The sequence below is a fragment of the Peromyscus eremicus genome, chromosome 15, assembly GCF_949786415.1.
Source record: "Peromyscus eremicus chromosome 15, PerEre_H2_v1, whole genome shotgun sequence".
Classification (NCBI taxonomy): Eukaryota; Metazoa; Chordata; class Mammalia; order Rodentia; family Cricetidae; genus Peromyscus; species Peromyscus eremicus.
In genome coordinates, this window is record NC_081431.1 from 35,391,852 (window position 1) to 35,407,290 (window position 15,439).

General features: G+C 35.5%; 1 protein-coding gene across 4 annotated transcripts in view; it reads right to left on the reverse strand.

Annotated features, from left to right (window-relative positions):
- Cop1 (COP1 E3 ubiquitin ligase) overlaps window positions 1-15,439 on the reverse strand; it is a 129,632-nt gene that overhangs the window by 86,435 nt on the left and 27,758 nt on the right. For all 4 annotated transcript variants that reach the window (XM_059281137.1, XM_059281136.1, XM_059281140.1 and 1 more), the window contains exons 7-8: window positions 9,096-9,155; window positions 7,745-7,821 (exon numbers count right to left, since the gene is read on the reverse strand). In XM_059281137.1, coding sequence (XP_059137120.1) covers window positions 7,745-7,821; window positions 9,096-9,155 — 137 coding nt within the window. The remainder of the gene's footprint in view (window positions 1-7,744; window positions 7,822-9,095; window positions 9,156-15,439) is intronic.

The following is a 15,439-nucleotide window of genomic DNA, read 5'->3' on the forward strand; positions in this document are numbered from 1 at the left end:
TAACATAAAAATGCTTAAAATTTTACCACATTTACAAAATGAGGGTTTTTTTTTACCTTGTTAGGATATGCTTCAAATATACCTGTACACTTGTACATACAAACAAAATTGTGACTGAGTAACAAAAGAATTAATATATTAAAATATCAAAACACAGCAGCATTAACTTCAGGTAGGAATACTTCTTGATGTCATGCTGGCAACTTACATGTCATTAAGTAGAATTCAGAAAGGACAGTGCTCTCAGGGTTTTAGTATTTCATTTAGGATCACTATGTTTGATTTTGAAAAGAACAAAAACTTATATCTCTATACACATGGACACATGGATAGATTTAAGCGTCCTGTTTTGACACAAATTTTGGAAGTCATGTAACTTCTCTTGATATCTTGGTAAAAGTGCTACAAGCTAGATCATTTGAATATATTTAATTTTGTCATAATAACATTTACAAAATGTATCTTTCCTATCATATTGAGGGTTCTATTTGAAAAATTCAATTTCTTTATATTTCTAACATAGACTGGCCAAGACAGTAAAGGTAATCGGGCTGGTGGCAGTACAGAATGAGTATTCATTTTCTTATGGCATTTTACCTTAAGAATTAAAAAGTGCTTTAACATTGTTGGGTGGCATTTTTAATGCAGGCAGTAAACTTAATTTTATATAAGCACAGCATGAAATAGAAGAGTTTTCTTTGTCATCTTTTAAGTGCCTAGTAGGTAGTCACAGGAACTCACAGATAAGTACAAGAAGCTGGCAGAAAGACAACAGGTCCCTGATATGTTCTTTCTCTTTTATGTAAGTGTATAGTATTAAGACAGTGTTGTTCTTCTCTTATGGATGCTTTGCATTTCCTGCTGGGACTGCAGCAATCACAAACAGTACAGGCAACCTCAGCATCTGTTTATGTTAGTGCAGAAAGAAATCATAGGTAGCTGGTGAGTTTTCTCTGTAGGCATTTTTGAGAATGCATCGTTGTCTGTTCTACTTTGTTAATAGAGGATAACAGCACATCCTGGATCATATGCAAACTTTGGGGGTCTTCTCTTAACTGGCCCATGGTATCCTAGCATCATTCTTATTTTCAAGCTAGATAGAGACAGGGTTTCTTCACATGATATCTTTAACTCTATGGTGGCTTGAATAAAAACAGCCCACAAAGTCTCATATAGCTAAATGCTTAGTCACTAGAGAGTAGAACTCTTTGATAGGATTAGGAGGATTAGGAGGTATGGCCTTATTAGAGAAAGTATGTAACGGGGGGGGGGGGGGGGGGGGGGGTTGTTAAAAAAGCACATGCCAGGCCCAGTCTGTCTCTGTGTCTCTCTATTTTTTTTCTCTTTATCTCTGACTGTGGATAAGAATGTAGCTCTCAGTTACTCTCCAGCATTATATCTGCCTGCTGCCATGCTTCCTGTCATAATGATAATGGACTAAGCCCCAATTACATGTTTTCCTTTATAAGAGTTGCCATGGTTATGGTGTCTCTTCACAGCAATAGAACAATGACTAAGACTATTCCTTTCTTCTTATTTTCCAAACCACAACATGGAATTTCTTGTTCAGTAACTTCCATGGCTCATCCAGCCCTTGCTCTCCAAAAAGTTTGTTCAAAATAGCTTTCTCTAATCTACAAGTATTCTAAACTTTGCTCATAACCATTGTTTCCCAAACCATGATGATTTTTAGTAATTTCTCTAGTTCCTATCTATCCACCCACCATAACCTGATTCACAGTAATCAAACTTTGTATTATCAGAGATGCTGAGTACATCAGGAGACTAGACTCAGGTTATGGTATACAGATGTCAGTAGAAGAACCCTACACTATATTACATTTAAAATCTTAATTCTAATTAACATTAACTTCTTTTGATGACAAGATTCAGAAAGATACAAAGAGTACATAGACTCTGTCAGGTTCTTGAACTACTGGACATTTCACATTATAAGCCAAGAATGCTTATGTTTTGGAGAATACAAGCTCCCCAAGAAGAAAAAAATGATGACAAAACAAATCTGTACGAAGTTGAACCTGAAGGCATTCCAAAACTATGTCCCACATTCCAGTTCTATCTCGTGTTTACTTAAACAGAAAAGATCATTATTCAAGTCTAAAGGAATTTGTAATCAGAAACCTAGAACTACAAAGTAAACCTGTGGTGATATTGTGTTCCCCAAAATATTGTGCACCCTAATAAACTTATCTGGGGTCAGAGAACAGAACAGCCACGAGATACAGAAGCCAGAAAATGGTGGCACACACGCCTTTAATCTTATCACTTGGGAGGCAGAGATCCATCCGGATCTCTGTGAGTTCAAGGCCACACTGGAAACAGCCAGGAATGGTGACTCATGCCTTTAATCCCTGGAAGTAATGGCAGAAAGCAGAAAGGTATATAAGGTGTGAAAACCAGGAACTAACCTGGTTAAGCTTTTAGGCTTTTGAGCAGGAATTCAGCTGAGACCCATTTGGATGAGGACTCAGGCTTCCAGTCTGAGGAAACAGGATCAGCTGAGGAATTGGCAAGGTGAGGAAGCTGTGGCTTGTTCTGCTTCTCTGATCTTCCAGCATTCACTCCAATAACTGGCTCCGAGTTTGATTTTATTAATAAGACCCTCTAACAATCTGTGCTACATCGTGCTGCTATAATAGACATTGAAAGGACAAAAAGCCCTATGCAGTGGTAAAAGCCTTTAATCTCAGCATTCAGGAAGCTGAGACAGGAGACTTACTGCAAGGACAAGGTCAACCTAGGCTACATAGCATCAGCTCCCCAAGACTATATTGTAAAAGATTATAACAAAGAAGGAGGAAAGAAGGGGATGGTCAACAACCAACCATCATAGCTGTCTCTGTAAAAGCAGATGTTAGAAAGCAAAGCTTCAGAGAGCTACTTACAATGAACATCTAAGCCAATTAATTGTCTTTCAACGCATGACAATACAGAAAAGAAAATACAGAATTTAGCACTTGAAAAGTGCTTGAAAAGTAACTGCTTATATTTAAAATCCTAAGATGCTTTAAAATTAGGGAAAAAAAAAGGTAAGACACTAAAACTGGGATAATTATGTAATTATTTCATCCTTACAATTATCACCCTTGTGTGCTGCTCCTAAAATGTGGTATCACCTGCTAGATACATGGATCTTTAGTTGACATTTCTCATACTGTGTACTCAAAAAGTGGATGACATTGATTTGTGTTGAATTTTAAGTGCATGTAATAAATGATGGTATTTTCTATGGTTAAAAAAAAAGAAAAAACAAACACCTGAGTCAATTATTTGGAAAGTGGCTGCTGGGTATTTGGTAACAAACAGGCAGGAAAGAAACTTCCACCTACATGTGGTGCCCAAATGTTTGGCAAGAACTTCCACGTAAAACCTGAGAAAGCTTTAAAATAAAAAAGGATTCTTAACACAAAAAAAAAACCAGAGTCAAATGCAGCTTCTTGGTAACCATCTTTTCTCACGCAGGCTCTGTTCGCTGGCAGTGAGCAGAGGCTCAGCTCCTTTAAGAAATGGCTTCCTGACTCTGCATTAATGGCAAAAACCAAGTGCCTTTTTACAAAGCCCTGATATCAAATACTTAAATGGAGATTATGAGCAGTGGGTGGCACATTACTTGGTGGCAGCATGAACCCAAAAACTTCTCAGAGTTAAGAGTGGTAAATATGGCTTTCAGATGTGCCTCCACCATAGACTAGCTAGAACCAAGGATTGGGGTGGAGCCAGCGGACAAGGTCAAAGCATTAGTCCTACCCACACTGGCTTAGCAGCCTAAATGCTCATGCTGTCAGAAAAAGATAGAGATATGCAGTTAAGACAGATTCAAAACAAAAAATCTCTAAGCAAGTTACAGTGTATTTAAAAATATATGTAGGCTTGGGATAGTAAAGAGAAGGTATAGGCAGTCATTAAAGTTATAAATAATAGTCTTTAAAAGGGGAGTAAAGTAATATAAAAAAGCCACATAGAGATGGAAAATACACAGAGTCTGGATACTGTATGTTATTGTGTTGTCTTTGAATTGTTTGGCAGCTGAGGAAGGAGCAACAGCTGCTAAGAGACATCTGATTGTAAATGTTGCTGGATTAATCCAACCTATATATTGAAAATGCCTTGACTTCAAAATTTAAGTCAAAAGATATGTTACTTTGGAGAAGAGGGTATGCTTTCATTTCCACAGGAAATGAGAGGCTGTAGATTCATTCTATGTTAAGAAAAATCAGATTTGATTGAGGAAGAACTCCTGAAAAAAATTCTAATGAGAACGGCCTAGATGATCCAATGTTTCAGAGTGCCTCTGTTGCAGTTTCCTCTGAATTCTGCATCCAGAAAGGCTTCAAGGCTGCTGGCTGAGATGATCCAGCCTCACAGACTACTCCAGTCAGGACTTGACCATAATCCTAAATTTTCTCAGGGTTCATATAAGATTAACAGCAACCCCAATCAAAGGGAAGTAAATTAGAAAGCTATGTCCACATTCCCAAAAAACTGGATTATGGATGTCTGTCTTTGTTTAGGGGTTTGGTTACAAATTGTTATTGATCATAGTCAATCTCTTTCTAAAAGAAGAAAGAAGGATATGATATAGAAAAGATGTGGAAAAAGGATAATTATTAAATCTACTTTAATCCAAAAAACAACTGTTAATCTTACATATTTTACATCAGGATGGATTTTAGTTTCTTGATATAAATTTAAAGTTAATTTTGTTATACTGTATGTATGTTTTTACTCATGTTAATCCAAAAACAACTGTTAATCTTACATATTTTACATCAGCATGGATTTTAGTTTAATGACATAAATTTAAAGTTAATTTTGTTATACTGTATGTATATTTTTACTCATTTTTATCCAAAAAACAACTGTTAATCTTACATATTTTACATCAGTATGATTTCAGTTTATTAATATAAATTTAAAGTTAATTTTGTTATACTATATGTATATTTCTACTCTTGTTTAGGGTATTATGTTTATGCAGCTCATTTAAAAATGTAATATATAACTAAATATGGATTAATAGTTATCTATAATATCAAACTTAGTCATTATTAGGTATGTTTTCAAGGTCATACTGAGATATATTTCAGATAGATAGGCAATCTTCAAACACTTCAAAGACCTACAGAATATGGCACTTTAAATGCTTTAAGAACTTAGACTTTACTCAACAGTGAGACACATCTGCTCCTGGTAGCACCAATTACTTGAAATAGGAAGATGGGCATCAAAGAAACTCCATATGGAGTTTGTTTACTTTATAGCAAAAGTTAGTCATGTGGATAGAGAACGTGCCCTTGCTGACTGCTGATAATATGCTGAACAAACTGGACAAGCAGGACACAAAAGTGACTGCAGAACTTTGCCATAACAAGGTGGGGCAGTTCTTCAAAAACCCTGCTTCACAGAAAAGCCTGTCAGATATGCTAGGACTATAAGCTGAAGATGAATATCCCAACATTGTAGAGAAACTTTGGGTGACTGTCCAGGCAGTGTGATGTCCCTATCATTAGATAACATTACATCCTTCTGTCATCTTTGATGGAGTTAAAGACTATAGTTATAGTTTTCTTTAGTTATAATAAAAGATAAATTAGATATAAAACTTTAGACTCACCAAGATAAAATTATTTTTCTAATTTTGCCAAATGCAAATGGATTAGTGTTACTGTAATTCTTACTTAATAACTATTTTTGTTGTGTATAATCTTACTATGTTAAAGTTAAAATCTTCCTTTTTAAATAAACAAAAAAGGGGAAATGCTGTGGAATAATCCTCTTAAACACTGTAAAGATCTGTCATTAAAATTGGCTTAATAAAATACTGACTGGCCAGTAGCTGGGCAAGAAGTTAGGCAGGAAAGCCAAACTGAGAATGCTGGGAAGGAGGAAGGTAGAGTCCAGAGTTGCCAGCCCAACGCAGAGGAAGCAAGATGAGAATGGCACATTGAGAAAAGGTACCAAGCCATATGGCTAAACACAGATTAGAATTATAAGTTAATGTAGGTGTAAGAGCTAGTTAGTAATAAGCCTGAGCAACCAGTTGAGCATTTTTAAGTAATATTAAGCCTGAGTCAATTATTTGGGAAGTGGCTGCTGGGAATTTGGGAACAGGAAGGCAGGAAAGAAACTTCTGCCTAAACACACACACACACCATATACACAACAGTCTGTTATCAAAGACGTCATATATCAGGCAGCAAGTGAGTGATGGGCTTAATGATAACAATAATCCACAGAGCTAGTCATTAGGATTGTTGTAAAGAAATTAGAAAACTTGTAGAAAAAGGTGAATTACAAGGTGGCCATTGCTCTTACTTGAAAATTTTAAATATAAAACCCTGAAGTCCAAATTTAAGTAATACATATTTCTTTTCTTTTTTCTTTTCTTCTTCTTTTTTTTTTTTTTTCCAGACAGGGTTTCTCTGTGTAGTTTGGGTGCCTGTCCTGGATCTCGCTCTGTAGACCAGCCAGTACCTGGCTCTGCCTCCCAAGTGCTGGGATTAAAGGCATGCACCATCACCTGGCTGCACATATTTCATGAAATAAATTTTACAGCTAAAAGGTACCACATTCACTTACATTATTCTATAAAGAGTCAAATGAAGCTAAGTGTTATTCTAAAATCTAGGGAGTTGGGGCAAGAGATATATATTTGTATATAATATAATTCCTGCTGTATGTAATGAAGCAGACAGATAAGATTTAGAAATTTGTAAAATGGAGTTGTTTTACTTATTTTTGTTTTTTTGAAACATGGTCTCATGTAACTTAGGTTGGCCTTGAACTAGGTATGAAATCAAGGGTGATTTTGAACTCCTAATCTTCAAGCTTCCATCTCCCAAGCTAACAAGAATAGGAATACAAGGACAGGCATGGTAATGTGTCCAAAACTCCAGCCACTATGGATATTGAAGATGAAAAGACTGTGAGTCTGAACTTAACAAGATCTCAGCTTCCACTACCCACCAACACACTTACTCACACACAGCACTTCCCAAGGCCAAGTATGGAGGTACACACCTTGTAATCCTAGCACTATAAAGCACTTGGGAAGCAAGTCGAACCATTGTAGAAAGATTCTGAGTTCAAAACCAGCCCAGGACAGATAATAAGAGTTATAATAATAATAATAAAAAAAAAGAATACCAGGAAGACTTAAACTAACATATCTTTCTAATGTCCTCATTCTAAAATGTGCAGAGTAACCAACACCCCAAAATACAGTGAGTTGGAAAAAAAAGATTTAAAATTTTTTTCATCATTATCTTTTCAAGAATAGGTCTTACTTTGTACCCCTAGCTACCCTGAAACTTACTATGTAGATCGTCCTGGCTTCAAACTCACAAAGATCTTCCTACCTTTACCTTCTGGGTATTGGGATTTAAAGACATGTGCTAGGACCAAAGTTTTTTGTTTTGTTTTGTTTTGTTTTCCATCTCATTTCCTCTAATATTACCATTTTATGTCTCCAATTTTTGAATTGAAATAGGACATTAATTTATAAGACATCGAAAAATCCACCAAATTTTTTATCCATCTCGAAATTTAAAATACTATAACACCTACCTACTAACTTAATCCAAAGGATCAAGAAAAATGATTGGCTATCTGCATTTTATTTCTCAAAGGTTTTATAGTCTGCATTAAAAAGGCTCCTGAGAACTAGAGTACCATGAACACATAATACAAAATCCCAAACAATCACTAATGTGAAGCATTGTACCTGTGTGATGGAGAAGGAGCTTCAAATTGAGGCACTGTGCTATCTTCACTGACAGGGGAGTACAAGCCACTCATTTCCTGAAATTGCAATTATTTGAGTTACCATATACACTCCAAACAGAAAATGTATATTTCAAAAAGGCATATGGCATTATAGTCTGCTCTAGCCCCAGGTTCTCATCAGTCCCTTTCTGTCTTCAAACCCAAACCTCTCAAGGATTCTTTTCCATAGAGTACAAAAGCAAAGTTGATCTGAAATTAAGAAGGAAACTTTTCCTAGTGTTAAAGGACTATAAATCCCATTAAATACTGTTCTAACTAATGAAAGTACTGAATGCAGAAAAAGTCAAAAGGAAGTATACCAGAGAGGACATACAGCTTATTTTGTACACAGTGAACTGACTGTTCATGCAGGTGATGACCTATTAATGTATATTAGGATAAATAAGATGGGATGGTGACTGGATTACAACATTCAAATCTTCAAAGTAAATGACAGAAACTGGAATATATCTGTCACTCCCTAATAAAAGTAACACTTCTTGAATCAATGACTGACTTTATTTAACAATGACATAAATTATAATTTTTGCTCATTATCTCATAGGAACGGGGCTGACCATAGATGATCACATAAATTACACCTCTGAATCTCACTGACTGGCCTCCCTTTTTACTTATGTACATTTTGATTCATAGAGAAACAGCAAATATGAAAATACAACTATAGACATAATCAGGCAAAATTATTTCTGGCTTGACTCAAAAATAGAGGAACAGGTGATATAAATATAACAAATTAGAAATATAAGGGATACTGAGTTCGCATTAAACACTATAACACTCATTATCCTTTGAAATGTTTTATATGTCAGCAAAAGGAAATCATGTGTGTGATAATTTAAGCACACACTAAATTTAAATTAAATTAAACCTCAACTCACAAACCTATGAACTCCCAATGAATTTCTATAAGTAATCTGTATTTTACTATGAACTCCAACAATATTGCTAATGTATTTACATCACTTCTACTTAACATCAGTATATAGTAATTAATACATGTAGCGGAAATTTAAAAATTAAAAAAAATTACTCAATAAAACAATGAAATAATGATGTTTTAAGAAAATAATGAAGAGTTAGTAGGAAACTATTTAAATTAATTTGATTGCAAACAGAAAATTAAGCAGATTTTATTCCATTTAATCAAGAATTACAGCAATGAAAGTCAATATAAACTTAGATTTATCTTCAAAAAAGTATTCAGACTTTGTCCCACTGCACCAGATGAACTGTAATGAAGAGTAAAGAAAAGCCATGAGAAATGTAAGAATTTCTTGATTTCTTACTTCCACTCTTTTAATATCCTCTTCCAAAACACTCAGTTCCTTCTGGATCTGTTCCAATTGCTGTAGATTAAAGAAAGGGAGAAAAAATTTCTAATGTAAACCACATTTTCAACATCATGATAAAAAATCAGTCTTCGATTCATTCGATTCAGTTAAAGACAAAAGGATACTAAACTGACTACTAAGAGCAAAACTAAGGGGACCGAAAGGAAAGAAAATCAGAAGTAAATTTCAATGTTAACAAATAAAGACATTTGTCTATATGGAAATATGATACTATGTTTATTTACACTAACAGTGACTAGTTTTACTATAAAAATATAAAAATGAGCAATAGCAATAAAGTGACTTCAAACTACAAAATATCTAAAAATCTTTCACATTTCCTCATGTAGTTGACTTTTTTTTTTTTTTTTTTTTTTTTGGTTTTTTGAGACAGGGTTTCTCTGTAGCTTTGGTGCCTGTCCTCGATCTCGCTCTGTAGACCAGGCTGGCCTCGAACTCACAGAGATCCACCTGCCTCTGCCTCCCAAGTGCTGGGATTAAAGGCGTGAGACACTCTTGCCCAGCTAGTTGACTTTTTTTTTTAAAGCACATGTTATAACCTACTTTATTAGTCTGACAGTGGTTCACTTAACCCCAAAGCAACTATAAATTAAGTACTGTAATATTTACATTTCATGATTTTTAAAAACATTTAAGTATTTTGCTTTTCATATTGTTACCATTGCATCATAACTATTAGCATGTCATTAAAATGTAAGCATTTCAATCATAGGATAATATTCAATTACATATTGAAACATTCCTTTCTTACCAAAGATTTAAGATGTTTGCAACCATCATAAATCTAGAACATCCAAGTGTCTCAAATATTATCATTTTCATTGTATTAAAGGATTAGTTTAGATTTTAGAGATGATTAAAACGCAAATTAATGAACAGAAATAGCTATAAAATTTTCACTATAAATTATACTGCTTTCCAGAAACTCTATACTACCCCCATGTAAGCATAACTGGTTGTTTTACTTCAGCCCAAATACATGGAACTATTTAAAACTAGGAAACAGTAACAGATATGTGTGTAATACTGATTCCCAGATTTGAAGCAGATATCACATCTACTAGGAAAATGAGGCACAGAAAGGCTAGGTAATTTGTTGAAGACTGTTCAGTGGTGAGCGGAAGAACTGGAATTAGAATCAAAGCAGCCTTCTTGCTCTAGGAAGCAAGCTGTCAACCATGGCAACACTGTCTCAAGACAATAGCAGCTCACAGCTTAATCCTAAATGCTGGTACGAGAGCACGTGTACAGGTCTGTTAGTATGAGTATCATCTACTGCAGCAAAGTAAGCACAGTGAGTGTTATCCAACTGATGAAGTCACTGGCCCAAATGTTTGTCACCTTAGCACTCTGCTAAGCATGAAGAATAAACAATACCATGGAGGTAAGATTCAAAAACAGGATCTAAGTGAAATTAGACCTTAAACCAAAGATGGAGCCTTAAAAGACTTACAGAATTTTACAATAGGTAAAGACAAAATAAAGAGTAAATAATAACAAATGCTAAGGCTATAAGGAAAAGAGCCCATGGTAATGAATGCATTTTGCCCAACATCAATCTAATGAAAAAATATGAATCAAGGACTGAACAGTAGAAAAGGCTAACATTAAAGAGGCAGGAAGGGAAGACACAAACTAACTGGAAAGAGACAAAAGCCAAATTTAGCCACCAAATCAAGGGAAAAGATATATTCATCAGAAAAATCAATAGTTACAAAACAGTGATAGGTATTATCAAATGTTTTCAACTAAACGTTGTATCTACTTTAAGAAAATTTTGCTCATTTATAAAAAGTGTTAAAAGCATTTCTATCTTAACTAAAACACTGTTAGTGTCTTGCATGAAGACATTAACCTACAACTTGGTAGTCTTTCAAATAAAGGCTGGTCAAGTGGCCAATGTTTTGATGGCCCTGATTTATAGAGTACACACAAACCCACAGCTTCCTCTATATTCATTCCACTGCTATTCTCAACATTCAGTCCTACTCTCTAACACATAAAGTACTCTACCCCAGCTCACACGAGAGCCATGCAGTTAATGGCTCTCAACCTTCTAATTTAGCTGTCTATAAACAGCCCAGTTATTCCTCACCATTACTGAAGTCTTTTGTTTCACAGATATTTTAAAATTCCAATGGTTTTGGCTTTTAAATCAACAACGTACTCTCATGGACACCTCTTAAATACTTTTAGTTATTTTGAAATGCATCATCACTCCTAGATATCTTTATTAAAAAATTATTTTATTCTGAGGTTTCTTACTAAAATGAACACTAAAAACAGTTCAAATACAAAACATTGATATAGATAATCCACATCATATTTGGTCATTAACATAGCCAGAATAAAATCACTAATTCTTATTATATATTAAAATTTGAACTACGAAAGAAAACTCTGATGTCACCCGAAATGCCACAATAGTCAATTCTTATTTCTGTCTCATCTTTCTAGTGTCCCAATATACCTAATTTAATACACAGAAGCTGCCATATATTTAAGATGAGGTATAAAAATTGCCAATATCAAATAATTTATACTTTCAAAACCAAGATTTCAAGGCTAGAAAGGTGGCTGGCTCATTAGCTAAAGCACTTGCTGCTCTTCAGAATATCTGGGCTTGATTCCTAGCACCCACATAGCAGCTCACAACCATCTGTTAACTTCAGTTCCACGCCCTCTTTGGCCTCCACAGGCACCAGGTATGTGTGTGATACACAGACATACATGCAGTCAAAACACCCATGCATATAAAATGAAATAAAATAATTTACAAAACAAACAAAATCACTGTGCACGGTGGTGCATGCCTTTAATCCCAGCACTTGGGAGGCAGAGGTTGGTGGATCGCTGTGAGTTCAAGGCCAGCCTGGTCTACAGAGGGAGTTCCAGGACAGCCAGGACTGTTACACAGAAAAACTCTGTCTACAGAAACAAAAACAAAAGCAAAAAATAATTAAGAATTGGCCGGGCGGTGGTGGCGCACGCCTTTAATCCCAGCACTCGGGAGGCAGAGCCAGGCGGATCTCTGTGAGTTCGAGGCCAGCCTGGACTACCAAGTGAGTTCCAGGAAAAAGCACAAAGCTACACAGAGAAACCCTGTCTCAAAAAAACGGAAAAAAAAAAAAAATTAAGAATTTCAAATGGATAAACTTTAAGTGGAACAACTAACCTAGGTACAAGTGCCATCCTAATGAATATAAAAATGGTGTTAAAATTGTTTTGGATTTCAGGTAAGAAATGAAAATGGAAAAGAGAAAGACAAAGCATATTTTTAAAACTCTTTCTGGGGATTAGTTGGCAAATGCATGCCTCAAAAGCACAAGGATATGTGTTTAATCCCTAGAATTTATGTTAAAAAAAAAAGCTGGGTGTGGTGGTCTGTGATTATAATCCCAGCCTTGGGGAAGCTGAGGCAGCCTGGCCAGCCAGCTTAGTTTATTTGGCAGGTTCTATGTCAGTGAGGTTGTCATGTGACTTCCAGATATATGTACAAACATGCACCTGTATGCACACAAAAGCATACTGCAGCTATATACAGTCAGAGATAAAATCACCTCAAATATGACAGTTCTAGAATAAATATGACCAGATCACAAAGATTCAATAAAGAAGCAAAAAAGTATCAACACACATTTAACAAGTTTACACTGTACTACACACTTGGTAAGTTCAGAGCTTACTAACTACTAGATGGCAAATATTATATGCAAAGAAGTTGAATCATTTTCAAGGAATGTACCCAACAAAGGAAGTAAAAAACATCTATAAGGAAAGCTATGAAACACTGAAGAAAGAAACTAAAGGAGACACTAGAAGGTAGAAGCATCTCTAATGTTCAGGGATCAGTAAAACTAATATTGTAAACATGACAACATCACTGAACAAAATTTACAGATTTAATGTAGTCTCCAACAAAATTCCAATGATACTGTTACAGAAATAGAAAAACAAAAGCCTAAAATTTAGAAAAAAAAAAATGAAGACCCCAAATAGTTCATGCAATCCTGATCTAAGGAACAAGTTAGAAATACCATAGTACATAACTTCACATTACACAAGAGTACAACACTGAATAAAACCAAACGGTTACCACCCAAAAGAAGGCAAGACTAAAAGGGACTATCCAAAAATGACTCAGAGCTACATCCACAGAACTCTCAACAATGCATTCAAAGCACATCTTGGGAAAAACAGCCTCTCTGGAAAATGGTGTCATGAAAACCAAATACTCACATGTAAAAGAATGAAAATAGATCCCCTCTACTTATCCAGTATTCAAAACAAAACAAAACAACAATTCAAATACCTATCTATAAGACCTAAAATTGTCAGGTGGTGGTGGCACATGCCTTTGATCTAATCCTAGCACTGGAGAGGCAGACACAGGCGGATCTCTGCGAGTTCGAGGCTAGCCTAATCTACAGAGTGAGTTCAGGAGAGGCACCAAAGCTACCACAAGATCTATGTAACACCCATGAAAGAAAGGAAGGAAGGAAAGAGGGAGGGAGGAAGGAAGGGAGGAAGGGAGGGAGGGAGGGAGGGAGGGAGGGAGGGAGGGAGGGAGGAAGGAAGGAAGGAAGGAAGGGGGAAGGGTAGAAGGAGGGGGAGAGAAAGGAGGAAGAAGGAAACACACACACACACACACACACACACACACACACACACACACACACACACACACACACACACACACCCCTGTCTGGAGATTCAGCTCAGTGGTAGAGCTCCTTCCTGCCTAGTATGCATAAATCTCTGAGTTTAATCTTTAGTACCAAAAGAGTCCCTGGAGACTAATAAGGGAACTATCCCAAGCAGAAGGGTAATGGAACATGAACACAAAGTACATTACATGGATGTCTGAAGATATCACAATAAAACTTTTTTTTTGTGCAATTAATGTATGCTAATATAGAGTATGAACCTGAGATCCCAGTATTCTAAAGGCTCAGGTAGAAAGACTGACAATTAATTCAAGGCCAGCCTGATCTACATAGTCAGCTTTAGGCCTACCTGGGCTATACAGCAAGATTCTCTCTCAAAAAAAGAAAAAATTAAAATTAAAACAGCAAAAAAAGAGTGTTTATAGTGTTATAGTACAATTAAACCAGCAAATGACAAAAAAAAGAAAACCTTCATATTCACGTAATGTTTCTGTCTAAGTAATCTACTGTTACAAACAGTACCACACATAAAGTACAGTTCAAACATATCTGATGTAGCTAAAAGGAAAAAAGAAAGTGCAAGCATAAGCCCCTGTATAACAGTCCATATAATAAGGACACCCAGAGCAATACATGAGAAACAAACAGGTAAGTAGCAAGGGAGTGATAATAAAGAATAGAAACTGAAACAAAACAGAATACAGGGTAAACAAAGTCAAAAGTTGATTCTTAGAATAAAATTGATAAATCCCTTGGAAGAACCAATCAAGCATTGATAGAAGAAGAACAATAATGCTGTAAGCGATATTAGAAATGAAAGAGGTCATTAAGTTTCGACAACAACAAAAAAATTAAGAACAAACTTACATCAAAAGTTCACGGTAGAGAACTCAGGAAAGTATAACATACAAAAGGCCACCAACAAACGTCTGATTGAGCATGTAACTCTTTAAATAATCTGCAATCTTTTGAAAACAAATCAGATCTAGTTCTAAATATTGAAAAAAAAGACATGCATCACAGACTGCATAAATTCTGCTCCCCCAAAACAAAAAACAAAACCAGAAGAGTGTATGTACACCTCCCAAGTCATCTGTTAAAGTTAACAATCTTTACAGCAAAGCTGCACAAGATCTGTGTAACAAAACACAACTTCACTATGTCACCCATAAACATAGACACACACAAACAATTTAACAAACACTAACAATCCAAAAAGAGTATACAAAAGCACACAGTTTCCTTTACACAGAGTTGAATTCAAGTAAAGGGATAAAATATCTTGATGGGGTCTCCTAGAATGCAAAACATTCTATAAAAGATGACCCTGCAACAATCTTGATGGCTGGTCACTACAGGTACACAGCTGGCTGACTTACTAATGTTAAACCTATTATTTATCCAGATTAACAGAATGAAAAAAGATAAATCCTATGATTATCTCAGATGCACAAAACTCCTCAAATATACTCAATCCCATTCATAACTAAAGAAAAGAAAATCCTCTTACTCAGGGGAATAGAAATATATCTCCTTGAGTGAGTAAAAAACAAAACAAAACCCTAAGGGGGGAAGGGGGAACCTACAGAAAAACTCCATACCTAATGGTGA